A 15,321-nucleotide genomic window follows, 5' to 3' on the forward strand; every position below is an offset into this window, starting at 1 on the left:
TTGTATATAATTTTCAGTAAATTTTCATGATTTCGTTACCAAACACTTGTTTCTGACTGACAGAAAAGCCAAGACTCTCTCCCTAATATCTCCAAAGACGGCGGCGATGTTGCCAACGCCGACGACAGTATTGCAGATTTAAATGATGTAACACAGTACATCAAACAATACACTGGCTATCTTGGCAATGCTTATTATAGTCTGGGAGATTTCAAAAAAGCCATCGTGTACCACGAACGTCATCTAAATATCGCCAAAGAAGTAGGAGACAGGGCTGGAGAGAGAAGGTCATATGGTAAACTTGGCAACGCTTATTACAGTCTGGGAAATTTCAAAAAAGCCATCGAGTACCATGAACGTGATCTAGAACTTTCCAAAGAAGCACGGGACAGGTATGTGGAAGGGGATGCGTATTCTGACCTTGGCAACGCTTATTGCAATCTGGGAGATTTCAAAAAAGCCATCGAGTACCATGAACGTCATCTAAAAATTGCCAAAGAAGTGGGAGACAGGGTTGGAGAAGGACGTGCACATGGTAATCTTGGCAACGCTTATTGCAGTCTGGGAGATTTCAAAAAAGCCATTACGTACCATGAAAGTATTCTACAAATTGCCAAAGAAGTAGGAGACAGGGCTGGAGAGGGACGTGCATATGGTAATCTTGGCAACGCTTATTACAGACTGGGAGATTTCAAAACAGCCATCGAATACCATGAAGGTCGTCTAAGAGTTGCCAAAGAAGTAGAAGACAGGGTTGGAGAAGGACGTGCACATGGTAATCTTGGCAACGCTTATCGCAGTCTGGGAGATTCCAAAACAGCCATCGAGTACCATGAACGTCATCTACAAATTGCCAAAGAAGTAGAAGACAGGGCTGGAGAAGGACGCGCGTATGGTAATCTTGGCAACGCATGTCACAGTCTGGGAGAATTCAAAAAAGCCATTGAGTACCAGGAAGGTCATCTAGAAATTGCCAAGGAAATAGGAGATAGGGCTGGTGAAGGACATGCTTATGGTAATCTTGGCAACGCGTATCACAATCTCGGGGATTTCAAACAAGCCATTGCGTACCATGAATGCAGCCTGAAAATTGTCAAAGAAGTAGGAGACAGGGCTGCAGAAGGAAAGTCGTATTGTAATCTTGGCATCGCTTATCACAATCTGGGAGATTTCAAAAAAGCCATCGAGTTCCATGAACGCGATCTAAAAATTGCCAAAGAAGTAGGAGACAGAGCTGGAGAAGGCAAATCGTATTGTAATCTTGGCATCGCTTATCACAATCTGGGAGATTTCAAAAAAGCCATTGAGTACCATGAACGCGATCTAAAAATTGCCAAAGAAGTAGGAGACAGGGCTGGAGAGGGACGTGCATATGGAAATCTTGGAAACGCGTATAACAGTCTGGAAGATTTCAGAAAAGCCATCGAGTACCATGAACGTCGTCTAAAAATTGCCAAAGAAGTAGGAGACAGGGTCGCAGAAGAACAGTCGTATGGTAATCTTGGCAACGCTTATTACAGTCTAGGAGAATTGAAAAAAGCCATCGAGTACCACGAACGTGATCTAAAAATAGCCATAGAAGTAGAAGACAGGGTTGGAGAGGCTCAATCGTTTTATAACCTTGGTCTGAGCTTTAAACTGGAAGGCTCACTACTTAAGGCTCGTGACTGTTACCATTCAAGTGTGAGAGTGTTCAATGATGTTAGGCGCGATCTACTGTGTAAAGACGAGTGGAAAGTTAGCTACCGCAATTTGAACAGTAGTGTATACACTTGTTTATGGCGTCTATTGCTAAAGCAAGGCGATGTAGTCGAGGCCCTGTTTGCCGCTGAGCAAGGACGTGCACAAGCTCTGGAAGATCTTATGAATTCAAAGTATACAATCGAAACTGTTTAAAATAAGGAAAGGACAACGTTTGACGCATTTAGTGGTCTCCCATCAAATACAGTCTTTATGGCAGTTGATAAAACAGAAATCGCTTTCTGGATTATCCAGAACGGGAAATCTGTCGATTTGAAAAGAAAAAAAATTGTTGAAAATAGTTCGGAAGACGTGGCGACCACTGTTGCTGAGTCCTTAATTCAAAATGCTTATGGAATGATTGGTGTGAGAAGTAGTGCGAGATGTGAAGATCGTTCATTGGATACGATGAGCCCTGAAGATTTGTCAAATAAGAGGTGCGATCAAGCCATATCCCAACAGATAGACTTTGATGCCAATCCTTTGAGAGCAATTTATGACGTCATCATTGGCCCAATATCAGACTTGATTCATGGCAAAGAACTGATTTTTGTTCCCGAAGGGCCGTTGTGCTTGGCTCCTTATGCTGCACTCATGGATTCGAATTCAAAGTACCTGTGCGAAGATTTCAAAATCCGAGTCATTCCGTCCCTGAGTAGCTTGAAATTGATCACAGATTGTTCATCAGATTACCACAGTAAGTCTGGGGCGTTGCTTGTGGGTGATCCATGTTTAGAGGAAGTTCTTTATCAGGGACAAAGGCTGATGCAGCTGCCATGTGCCAAAGCAGAAGTAGAAATGATTGGCAAAATCCTTAACGCCGAACCACTCACCGGAAAAGAGGCATCAAAAGACGAAGTGTTGAGAAGACTTCCCTCAGTTGCTTTGGTACACATTGCAGCACATGGTCGTATGGTAACAGGAGAAATTGCCTTGGCGCCAAACACTTCACGAGCATTCCAGATTCCTAATGAAGAAGGCTTCCTTTTAACAATGAAGGATGTACTGAGCGCTCAGTTGCGAGCAAAGCTGGTTGTGCTTAGTTGCTGTCATAGTGGTCGTGGTGAGATTAAGGCTGAGGGGGTGGTTGGCATTGCACGGGCATTTTTGGGTGCCGGTGCTCGTTCTGTTCTTGTGTCCCTGTGGGCGATTGATGACGAGGCCACTCTGGAGTTCATGAAGAGTTTCTACCAACATCTAGCAGAAGGAAGAAGTGCTAGTGAAGCTCTGAACCGAGCCATGAAGTGTATGAGAGATTCTTACGAGTTTAGTGAAGTGAAGTACTGGGCGCCATTTGTGCTCATCGGTGATGACGTTACGCTGGACTTAGATGAAGCCGACTAGATGTACCTTGCTGTAAGTAAATCCTTGTTAAAGATTAAGAAAGTATAATCTTAAATTAAAAGACATTACACTTAAGAATCAGTGTTGTTTTAAGTGTTTTACAACAACGATATGGTTTGAGCGCTATCTCAGAGAAATTTGTAAATGTTGCAAAGTGAGAACTTATAATTAAAAGGTTGCTGTTTTGGCGGTATTTTAGATTTTCAGATGACAAAAAGTAAGTGTTACAAAGTGAACTGGAAAGATTGCCAGTTGACTGTCGTCTAGAATTTGTGTTTGCTTTCGTTTTGGGACAATAATCGAGGACAATAATTACAGGTTTTATTTGCAAGGTGTTACAAAATGAATGAATGAATGAATGAATGAATGAATGATATAGGTGCTTATATAGCACATTTACAAAACTCAATGCGCCGGTATAATGGTAAAAAAGTTGCTTTTTGCGCTCTCTTAGATTTTCGGATGAGAATGATAAGATTTTGATAAGAATTTGCGTTTGCTATGGTTTCCTTAACTAAGCTTTGGCCACTTTTTCAACCAATCAGAAGTAAACCAAAACCATTCGTGATTCATCTCCGGCCCGCGTTTTCCCGCGCTACTCGTCGGCTGCGTGTATTTTCTTCAAGTTTCGATTGACTCACTGGATTGCCTAGGTTTCTGTAGAGGGTGTGATTAATTCAATATGTTTCGATTTTACGACAGACGATCGAAACTCGCTTTAAAAAATGAAAACTATTTTACCTCTGGTGGTTGGTTCTTTTATATATGTAGCACATATTGTTTTTTCTTTTTTTCTTATCTTAGGTGGTCTACTTTGAAGCTGAAATGATGGCCTAAGTGATTAATCTTTATGAAGACTTCATGAAAAAGACTGTGCATGATAAGCTAACAGTTTACTTGCCTGAAGACCGATCTTAAAGGCCACACTTTAAAAAGTTAATAGGCATTATTGCTTTTTATAGTTATAGAAAATTAATTGAAATTAATGAAGCTTTCCTCTCAATAGAATCTAGTGGTAATTTTGTGTCTTTCTCTGTAGAATATTCAGTGAGCTAGGTGTAGCTTTCGATTTGTTGTCAGGAGAATACTAAATACTAGTTGAGTCAAAGAAGCTCACTGCATGACAGTTTGCAGGAAAATGCGCGTCTTCGTGTATTGCATCTGAAACAGTTAAATATTTAGCCAGCCGAAAAGCGCGTCATTCGTCATTCGTCGCGTGCAGGCACGCATTTTTTTGGCTCCGGAAAAATCTGCTTTTTGTGCCATACTGAGACCTAATTGAGTTGTACTATCCATTGTGTACCCTTTTTAACTGGACGCTTGGCACAGTGGGATTAACTAGTGGAGTTTGGCGTGGCGCGTCTGGAAGAATTCAGAGGATTTTCTGCGCACTTGTCGGTAAACTTGGAAATAACGGAACAGTTTTCTATTTGATCGCGCAACCACATCAGGTCTACGTGAGTTGTAACGACTTTGCGCGCGGAAGCTTACGACTGGCGTTACTGTTAATGAGTGGTGCAAAATCAACGGGCTCTGCACGTGCAAATAATTTACGAACTTAGAGCGCGCTTTGAAGAACTTTCTTTTACTAGCGCAAGCGCGCGCAAAACGCAAAAACGTTCAGTTTTGTGCTACAAACTGTATGTGTGCGTGCATTTGATGAGGCAGTAAAAGCAGAAATTCGCAACAACGTTTTGGATTGCCTGTCAGAGCCTGGTTTCAACTGTCATGATACACTTAACAAGACAAAAATCTGTATGCTGGAGAGCAGTGGTAGTTCTTCTTGTCCTGTGGGCGGCCACAGGAAGTGAGAAAAGTGACCCGCGGTTAGTTGATAATGCGGCTGTAGTCCACAGAAACTGTTGTAAATGCGGATGGCGGAAGAGCTTAGGGCAACACACTAAATTATCCACAAAACCTGTGGCATATTACGCTAACTCAACCGCAGCACGTAGGATACTTCTGCTAGCGGGAGATATTCAAGTAAACCCTGGCCCTGTGCGATCAACTCGACTTCCTAATAATCAAGAGGATAATACACTTCGAATCCAGAGAGAAGACTATCTCTGTAACTTTGCAAAGGCAATGAGCCTAGGATCTAACAATCTTAACATTGCCCACATCAATATCCGTAGTCTACGAAATAAGGTAGATGAAGTACGACTACTCTTGAGCGTGTGCAAATTTGATATCTTGTCAATCACGGAGACTCACCTGGACGACACCATATCTGACCGACAACTCGAGGTGAAGAACTACAAAATCGTCAGAAGAGATCGCCAAACTGGGACATCAGGAGGAGGATGTCTGGTATACGTAACGACACAGATCTGCACCCAACGAATGAGATCTTTGGAAAGCGAGCAAATAGAGGGCATATGGCTAAAATTGCAAATTGACTCCAGTGCGTTTATTGTGGGAACCATCTATCGCCCCCCAGATAACTTCAGCTTCTTCGAAACTTTCCATCAGACTCTTGAGAAACTATGGTTGAAATACAAAAACGTCTTTATCGTCGGTGACTTTAACTGTGATTTCTCTAAGCGGCAAGGAAATATCATCTCCTCCGTTTATGGCAGAAGGCTGCAAAAGTCCTTACTTCAGTTCAACTATACCGTCATGAACAAGGAACCCACAAGAGTGACAGGAGACTCCTCGACCCTGATAGATCTGGTCATAGCCAGTAGAGTGGACATGATAAGGAACACACGTACCCTGGAACTGGGTATTTCTGACCACAAGCTGATTTATGGATGTTTGCAGACAAAATTCAGAAGACTGCCCCCCAAAATCGTACATGGCCGCACCTTTAAAAGATTTAACCAGTCAGAGTTCATCCAAGATGTCGAAGACGCGCCGTGGTCTGTGTGTTCGACGTTTAACGACCCTGATGACAGTTATTGGGCTTGGACTACCATATTCAATGACATTTGTGACAGGCACGCACCAAAAAGAAAAGTCAAGATCAGGAGTCAGTCTCTTCCTTGGATCACACCGCAGATACGTCACCTGATGAATCTTCGGTATAAAACATTGTTGAAGGCAAGAAAAACCAAGAATGAAGATCTCTGGATACAATATCGGGAACTGAGAAACCGGGTCACTGATCAAGTCAGATGGGCGAAGTGTGCATACTACTCTGATCTTTTTGACCAAGTTAAGAACTGTAAATCCTATTGGAAACTGGTGAAGAAAGCTGCCTGTTATCATTTTTCGGGTGCTCCGGTGGCCATCAGAAATTCGGATGGAGTCTTAGAGACATCTGACCAAAGGAAAGCAGACATCTTGAATGAACACTTTTCCACGATTGGTGAGAAACTTGCTGGTGAACTTCCCAAGCTCTCTGCAGATCTGAAAGCTTCTATTACTAATGTAACACCCACTGTCATGGCAATTGAGGTAACATCTGATGTGATCACGAAATCGCTGATAAAACTTAAGAAAGACAAGGCAAGTGGTCCAGATAAAGTAGCACCCAAACTCCTCAAGCTTGCAAGAAATGCGATCATACCATCACTGCTTTCAATATTTAAATTAAGTGCGTTAACCAATACGGTTCCAGTAATGTGGAAATCCGCTAACGTGTGCTCTGTATACAAGAACAATGACGAAACAGATAAATTAAATTATCGACCCATCTCCCTTCTTAGTGTGCCTGGCAAGATAATGGAGTCTTGTGTCACAGCTACAGTCACTTCACATGTTAGCACACATGACCTTGCAAACAACAACCAATGGGCGTACAAGAAGGGCATGTCAACGGAGCATCTATTGATCAAAATGACTGAGGACTGGAGGCAAGCCCTTGACAACAATCTTGTAGTGGGTGTGGTATTTGTGGACTTCCGGAAGGCGTTTGACACTGTGTCTCACTCCCTTCTACTACAGAAACTACAAAGCCTTGGAATTGCAGGAGACCTGTGGTCATGGATCAGAGACTACCTGACAAACCGATCCCAGGTAACAATTGTTAATGGCTATAAATCAGAAAGGAGAATGGTAAAGTACGGCGTTCCTCAAGGATCAGTACTGGGTCCGACTCTGTTTTCACTATTCTGCAATGACCTCCCGGATGTAACTGAAGGTGAAGGGGACTTACATATGTACGCGGATGACACTACCATTTATGCATCCGCACAGACCCATGAAAAGGTTGCAGAGAAGCTAAACGTCATTCTAGAGAGATCATACAAGTGGTGCTGCAAAAACCAGCTAACTCCACATCCAGGGAAGACCGAGTATATGATGTTATCCCGAGGCCGGCATTTCATTGGACCACTAGGGCAGGTATCACTTGGAGGTAATCCGATAAAACTGGTGACTTCTTCCAGATGTTTGGGCGTTCACCTGGATAATGAACTCAAATGGGATACTCATGTAAACGCTCTCATTAAGTCATACACCCAGAAGCTAAACTTGCTACGATCTATGCATTTCCTACCTGTTAAACCAAAAACTGATTTCTACTTTAAAGTCATCTTACCATCTGTTACATACGGCATAACTGTATGGGGTTCTTGCGGCAGTACTCTCTTTAAAGAACTTGAGAAGATTCATGTTCGTGCCGCAAAAATAATTCATAAATTAGACTGGTATACACCCTCTGTGGATGTCCTTCAAAGGGTAAAATGGCGAACGCTAGAAACTAACTATAACACTAAAATTCTAACTCTAGTATACACAGTATTTGAAGGAACTGCTCCATTGGGTATCCAATTTCTTTTTCGGAAGCAGCATAGTATATATGACCTGAGACGTCAGAACTGCTTAGTCTTGCCCAAGCCAAAAACTAACCTTAAACTGAAATCAGTTTCATACATTGGCGCAAAAAGGTGGAATAATGTGCCCAATGCCTGGAGGGCTAAAGAAAGCTTAGCTTCCTTCAATAGGGAACTAAAGGCCATCAAAAATCTTGATATTGTAAATAGAAAATTGTAAATAGGCTAGAGCATGTAAATATTGTAAATATCTTGTATATTGTAAATAAGTTTAGTTAGTATTCGTATTTATCTTAGTGTTAGTTTTGTTATGATTATTTCTTAGGTAACTTAAACACGACCACATCAGCTATGCTGTAAATTTATCGTGTCTAAATAAAAGATATTATTATTATTATTATTATTATTAAAGCGCTATTCAGTTAAACACATGTCATGTCAAAGCCAGAAATTTTGAATTTATTGTAGATGATTTCATGTGATGCGACTGTCCATGTTATTAGGGCGGTTTAACAGTTACTTGAAAGTAACCACGAAAGTGTAAATACAATGGACTGTATAGCAACATTTTTTTTATTAGCAATTAGGAAAGAAAAAAATTCTGAAAAGCCAGGAATGTAGTTGCTTTAGTTATTGTATATTCCGTTTTACAAACCAGTTTCGTTTCAGTTCGATGTCTGTGGAATCAAAAGTGGAAGTATCCACAAAAAAATAGTAAATTCCACTACGCGACTACAAAAGTAATAGCAAAATTTTGAAGTTTTCCCAGTTCAGGCCTTATCATGACATCTTCAGAAAGCCTTCTGAAAAGGTAAATTTGACTTTTAGACTGGATGCAAAAAGTTAACGAAACACTATTAATATTACAAAACGTTAGATCTATTCGCCAATCTGATAGCACGCGCCGTAACGTGAACACAAGATGCAGATTCATCTTATAGAACTGTGGTATTGTAAACCGTTTGCGGTTTTTTTTTTTTACAAAGTTATAACCCTTATAACCCTTTTTGCTAGAACAGAAAGCGATTTTTGTAACAAAATGACACGAAAAAAATATTTTCCATGGTTTTTATTTCAATATACATAATTCTCTAAATACTAAACTTAACTTTTAACCACAAAATTCTTCCCTTTTGAAGAACACCAACTACAAATACGTGAAGTGGTCATAACAAGTGTATTCGACTAGGACTTACCTTGTGTTGGTGTAGGGGGGCTATGCAAGATACCAGCTGTCTGTTTAGCCATACAGACAAAATTTATTGGCCTCAAAATTTGTGTTGAGACTTTCATATTCACTGTGCATGAATCTTGTATTGCTGGAGAATTGGCAAAAGGAGGTTTCAATCTTCTTCTTACTGTTGCTTCTCCTGATAGGGTGGCGCTATACAAACAAGACACCATCTTTTAAGGTGCGTTACATGAAGAGACCACCTGTCTTTTTGCAGTGGTGGGTCCTGTCTGATTACAATAGTTTTGACCATTTCCCTTACCTAACATACTAAACTCTTGTATACCAAGCTTAAAATAGTGATGAACACACCAAATCTTACTGTGTACAGTTATATTTACATTTATTTTCGATGCCAGTTGGTTATGATAGTTTGATGTCACAGTGGAATCCAGATTTCTCCAATCTCTCGATAATTCGAAACAAAAGTCATTTCATTTAAATTTGCTTCACTCAGTTGAACACTGTATTTTTACCCACGATTTCTCGAACTTCCGATTCTTAACCAATTTTCGATTCCCTTGGGGGCTCGGGAAATCTGAATGGTATTATAGGAAAATATAGTTCACCACTAAATTTTCTCCGATTCTGATTGGTTTAAATTGAACACGTGACGCGATAGTGCCCGTCCGCCGGAGGGCACTATCAGCCCATAGTGCCCTCCGGTAAAAAATGCCCGGATCGATAGTGCCCGCCCGTGACTGTTTTTTTGCAAACAAGCTGCCTGCAGACAAAAAAACCCAACCAAATTTACTGCATTTAGTGGGTTTCTCGTCTGGTTTTGTTTCGTTTGTTAAATTTCGGCTTTCAATTGAGTTTTTTATCCTCAAAAGTAAAAATAATTCACGGTGCTTGTTTTTGTTTGTGCGCGCGGGAGAAAATTTAGTGGTGAACAATAAAGACAATAGAGTGTTTCTGTCTCGGAACTATCGGTCTGATAGTTGCCCCTTGGAAATTTGATGTTCTTAAAACTAGCATATTTGCCCTCGAAGCTTCGCTTCTCGGGCTAATATTTGTTTTAAGAACATCACATTTCCGCGGGGCAACTATCAGCCGATAGTTCCTCGACAGAAACACTCTATTGTTAAAATATTTCTTATATACTTATTAAACCGAGGATAATTATGCCGGGTGCCTGGGCCTCCAATATAAAAGTGATAGAGTTCATGTACTTCTTAGGGTTACAATTTATGTTTAGTACCGATTAGATTTTATTAAATTTAATTGTAGCTATCTCGGCACAACTTAGAAGAACAACTTGTGAAAGACTTGACTTTCCGACTTGCACGATACATCATGTATGCATAAGTTAGTTTTTTTTTATCATTTGAATGTACAAATCCTCAAAAAGAGGAAAAAATATTTCTGAAGAAACTTGATCGATCATGACTTATAAAAGTTAAACCCTGGTACGTGAATAAGAATTATGGACAGAGCAAATCTCTGCATATAATGAACAAATCTTGTTAGTCCAGCCAAGCAGAAGAGAGTAAAGGAGAACGTAAGAAAGTGGTTTATAGAAAAAAGGAAATTTCATTCTTTTCTTTTAATTGCTCCCATCACGCCACTCCACTATCCTAGGATAGCTTGATGTGTAACACCTTGAACATTTAACTTATAAGTGTTTATGTTGAACACCAAAATTCCTCAAATTTGCAACCAAGTACATTCATTAAAAACTGGAGTTGTGTTATGTGTGTGTGTGTGTGGGGGGGGGGACCCCTACGGGAGGCAGGAAAGGAGAAGACGGGTAGTGAGCAGGATTTTTAAGGTAGACAAAACCGGGAGAAATGGCGAAAAAAATTGGAACATTGCGTGACATTTTGCTAAAGAGAAACCAAAAAGAGGCGGTGACCACGAAGAAAGAAGAGGAACCAGGAGGGGAGGGTACGAGAAGCAGGAAGTTTAAACCCCTCTGACCTATCCACCAAACCCCGACCGTCTAAAATAAAACTATAAAACTCGGTCACTCTTAGCTTGATACGCTCTAAATTGTAACAAACATCAATTGACAAATGACTATTTAACAATTAGACTACGAGCCCAAGTTTTCTATGAGCAAATAGTCAACGAGGCGCAGCCGAGTTGACTATCGCTTATAGAAAACGAGGGCGAGTAGTCTAATTGTTTTAGTAGAAACTGTAAAGGATTGCAGTCCAAAACCTACAATTTTGTGCACTTTGAAGGAAAAATCAAGAAAATTTATTGCTAAAGAGCTACGCGCGCGCGCGACTGTTTTCTATCGGCGAATAGAAAACAGTGGGAGAACCAATCAGATTCGCGGATTTCCAATAGAACACAGCTGAGTTTCTACTAACAATAATTAATTATAACCTTGCAGTGCTTAGCGACTCCACACATGTATTTCATCTCCATCTCTCATGTTGTATGTGTATAGCTTCTTTGGGCCATATTTCATTTCGTCAAGAGCAAAGCAAAACTCAACGTCATGGTAAAGAATCTTAAATCCTGAAGGTGGTAATCCTATAATCTCACTTAAATATTTCTTCAAGCTTGTTGTGCTCTGCATAAGGTTTATTTCCCTCTTAAAAAGAGGCTCATCATCATATATAAAGGAAATCACGGCAGATTCTTTTGGCTTCAAGTTGACCTCAGCCAGTCGGTCTAACACGCCATAAGTATTCACCAATTCATGATACCTTGAAGGTGGACTTTCGTCATCCATGTGATGTCGAATGAAAAATCGCTCAGCGTCTTCTCTTTCCATTTCAGTCACCCCAGTCTTATTGAGCTTTTTTATGTTAGGAAGCCTTGCAATCAAAAGCTGGCGTTTCTCTTGGTCTGAGTACTGATCTAGCAGGGGAATCCCCATGAGACTGACATCTGTCCATCCTGGGAAGCATGTTCAACTTAGCGCCTCAATGACTTCCGATGTGTCAAGGAGAGTATAGGTTTGGACACTGTTGTGCTATCTTCACCTGCTTTATTTTTTCTCCTTAATAACAATATCTTGCACTCTGTAAAACTCCTTGTCGTTAACTACGAAGAAGTTCCTTTAAAAACCTTGAAATTTTATAAGTTTCCCTTATTCTTGTTTCTGAAAACTCGTTCTTTTTCGTCGCACAAACCTGCTTGCTAGCGAAAAACGACGCACGAAACCAAGTTTATTCATTAAAGTGGAAAAAGGCGGAATCGTGACGTCAGTAAACGATACGACACTCGCAAGGGTGACATACGAAAAATACGCCACTCAGGTTCCGGATGGACTAGCGTTTGAAATATACGAGTGAAACACTCGCTTCCATTTAAGGTGGCTCCGCAGTTATTTCAGGCGCACTCGTCGATGTCAAACTTTGCGTTATAACTTTTTCGGCTTTGACGCGATGGCTATGAAACTTTGGGAAAACTTTCACTTATCATTCCGTAATAATATGACGCCCCCTTATGAAGGTGCGAATTCTTGGAATAAATGACGTACATGCTTATTTCGTATTCAAAATTATATAAACAAAACTGCTCGCCTGCCTTCAGTCGCGGAGTAGCTTACAATCCCAAGAAGAATTGTCCAGCTCAAAGCACGACACAGCAACAAAAATCGATGCAAACATTTTGCAGTACCTTGAAATTTATATGGCAGGAGTTTGACGCAAAACCGCGGTATACTCTTCGCAAAATGCTGCAAAACGCGGGTGGGTGGAGAACGTTTTCATGCATTTTATAATGTTTACAGAACTAGAGAATACTTTTTATCGGATTAAAAATCGGCTAGGCACTCCGATTTAGCAAGCATTGGAGAGGCTTCTCACAAAAATTTGGGGTCGTAGTTTGTTTCGTCGACGAGCATCCAGTGTAAACACTTTCAAGAGAATGTAAGAGTTGAGTTTACATGACCTTAGTATTTCCGGACTTCAGCTCCAACGATTTTTCTGAAACTTGGCTATGGTGTGTATTAGGTGAATATAAGCTGATTCCAGAAATTTAGCAAAAATATATCGGCAAACTTTTGTACTGGAAGCGATTTTGTCCAAAAAGTGGGGTCCAGTTAAACGCCAGTAACATTGAAAATATTTTTCACCGGTGAAATCAAATTAAATCATATTATTACTGAATGATAGGCGAAAGTTTTCCTAAAGTTTCATAGCCATCGCGTCAAAGCCGAAAAAGTTATAACGCAAAGTTTGTCATCGACGAGTGCGCCTGGAATAACCACGGAGCCACCTTAATAAAATAATTTACTTCCAACAACATGAAAATCAGAAAGTTCATTTTTTGCCAGATCCAGTTCGTCGACATTTGGACAATGTCTGAGTTTTATATTAATAGTTCTCGGGCGATCAGAATGTTACAAAAACTCAACGTAATAAGAAATAGTAGTTTTGTACCTAAGAATACTGGGATAAATTTAACGGTGATCATTTTAGATTCAAAAACTCTAAGCGTTGCCAAGCCACGAATTTTAACCGAAGGAGTGAGACGATTATCCACGTCACGTTGAATTCATTTACGTATAACGTACCCCGATATAACGAAAAATTTCAACACCGCGTCAAAAGATGAATGCGGAACAGACCAACAAGGATGAAAATCCTTAAATCCTGTGACAAGAGGTTTTCGATATAAGGAAACCTCGATATAACGAACAAATTTCCCCAGTCTCTTGGCACTTCGCTAAATCGAGGTTTCACTATATCCCACGTATCCTGCAGCCAGCTATCATCTTGCCTCAATAATTAAGAAACAATAAAATTATGAATTCAAAAAGCCCTGTGAACTAATTCATTGTACTGAAGCATTGTGACGTAAACCAGTGCCGTAGCAAGGGGAGGGGCCGGGGGGGCCCGTGCCCCCCCAGTTTTTTTTCCCAAAAAGTAACAAACAGACCTGTATAAAATGTTGAAAATAAAATTTTATCTCCCGAGAGGTTTGAAACAATAACATTTGTACTTCTTTTCATTTTCAATGTACGTAGGAAGATGCACAACAATATTAAACAGCCAAAAACAAAATCAAACCAGAAATCGTGACAACAATGTGTAAAAAATGTCTCAAAATGTCACAAAAATGTCAAAATGTCTCAAAAATGTCTCAAATTTGCGATATGTGTAAATCACAAATAGCTCTTGTAGAACGCTGGAAATAGCATTTCTAAGCCTCTAGATTTCAAAATTTTCGGGGGGAGCATGCCCCCAAACCCCCCTAGCAGCTCGCGCCTCCGGCGCTCGTGTGCCCCCCCCACTTATTTTACCCCTGCTACGGCACTGCGTAAACGGGAAAGTTATTATCTTTTAATAGGTCTTAATAGTCCCTGACCTCAGCTCTACTTGTAGAGAGAATATTCTTTATGATCAATATATTCATTACCTTTATTCTTTCCGTAAATTCAAACATTGGTTGAGAAAACCTGTCCCTAAATCGTGTTTCGACATTTCCCTGAACGGCTAGTGAAGACCAATAATATACCTATAAACAGCACATAATCAGGTCGTGTTTGGAGGCTAAAAGGGGAACAATGTAGTGTCCATTATTCCATTATTCATATTCTCATCTTTTTTCATTATTCCCTTGGGCTTACAGTCAGGGAAAAATACATTATTCCAGAGAAATGCCGCTGATCATTCCAAAGGAAACATCGATTCTGTTGTTTCATTATTCCCAAAAGTCAGGAGCATTATTCCATTATTCCAACACAAATATTTTCGTTACTTTTTCTTATTTCATTATTCTTCTTCAGCCCCCGATACGTGTCAAACATACCAGTCATTGGAATCAAGGAAGTTTCAGCAAACAGAAGCCCAAGCTCACGATGTGAAGAATTGAAATAAAACTCTTTTAAAATACGCGAAACGTGACTCTCGCCTGGTGGCATATTTATATAAAAGGTTTTTATGAGAGTTAATAACAACAAGACATCGAGGGAAGTTGATTTTATTGTCAAGATATCATTATATGTAGATATAAATTCGAAAGGGTTAACTCCCATACAACATTTATAAATACGAATCGTTGTAACACAACACCTCAATATGCCACCAGGCGAGAGTCACGTTTCGCGTATTTCAAAAGAGTATTATTTCAACTCTCCACATCGTGAGCTTGGGCCGCCTGTGTTTTAATTGACTGATGCAGTTTGATTTGTGTTAACAATGACTTGATTTTAAATGTGTTCGTAACAAAAAGCACTTTGTATCTCTGGACATACTATTTGTAACCACAATGTTAAGCCTGAGTCAAATACAGTCAGTTAATGTTAACAAAAATTTTAAATACAGGCAATTGCATTAAGAATAGTTATCACGTAGCTTCACGTGTACGAGCCAGACTAATCTT

At 40.2% G+C, this 15,321-nt stretch overlaps 2 protein-coding genes and 1 pseudogene across 5 annotated transcripts in view; 2 read left to right on the forward strand and 1 right to left on the reverse strand.

Annotated features, from left to right (window-relative positions):
• The window catches only part of LOC144663598 (tubulin-specific chaperone cofactor E-like protein pseudogene), a 38,508-nt pseudogene extending 26,657 nt beyond the window's left edge, over window positions 1-11,851 (reverse strand). The window contains exon 1 of the transcript XR_013572628.1: window positions 10,642-11,851. The product of XR_013572628.1 is annotated as a tubulin-specific chaperone cofactor E-like protein pseudogene (transcript). The remainder of the gene's footprint in view (window positions 1-10,641) is intronic.
• The window catches only part of LOC144663543 (uncharacterized), a 67,642-nt gene that overhangs the window by 7,261 nt on the left and 45,060 nt on the right, over window positions 1-15,321 (forward strand). The window contains exon 7 of one of the 3 annotated variants that reach the window (XM_078524528.1): window positions 64-1,896. The exons of the other annotated variants lie outside the window; for them this stretch is intronic. Coding sequence (XP_078380654.1) covers window positions 64-1,896 — 1,833 coding nt within the window. Of the gene's footprint in view, window positions 1-63; window positions 1,897-15,321 lie in introns of those variants that run through there. 3 annotated transcript variants of the gene reach the window in all.
• LOC144663580 (tetratricopeptide repeat protein 28-like) lies at window positions 1,954-8,534 on the forward strand. Its single transcript, XM_078524591.1, has 3 exons — window positions 1,954-3,096; window positions 3,889-4,288; window positions 8,225-8,534. The coding sequence occupies exon 1, from the start codon at window positions 1,954-1,956 to the stop codon at window positions 3,082-3,084; it is 1,131 nt and encodes a 376-aa protein (XP_078380717.1). The 3' UTR covers window positions 3,085-3,096; window positions 3,889-4,288; window positions 8,225-8,534.

The sequence above is a fragment of the Oculina patagonica genome, chromosome 8, assembly GCF_052425735.1.
Source record: "Oculina patagonica isolate OP01 chromosome 8, crgOcupat, whole genome shotgun sequence".
Taxonomy (NCBI): domain Eukaryota; kingdom Metazoa; phylum Cnidaria; class Anthozoa; order Scleractinia; family Oculinidae; genus Oculina; species Oculina patagonica.

Excerpts from the sequence above, each read along its gene's own strand:
- LOC144663580 (XM_078524591.1), top strand. The coding sequence starts at position 1,954 with ATGGCAGTTGATAAAACAGAAATCGCTTTCTGGATTATCCAGAACGGG.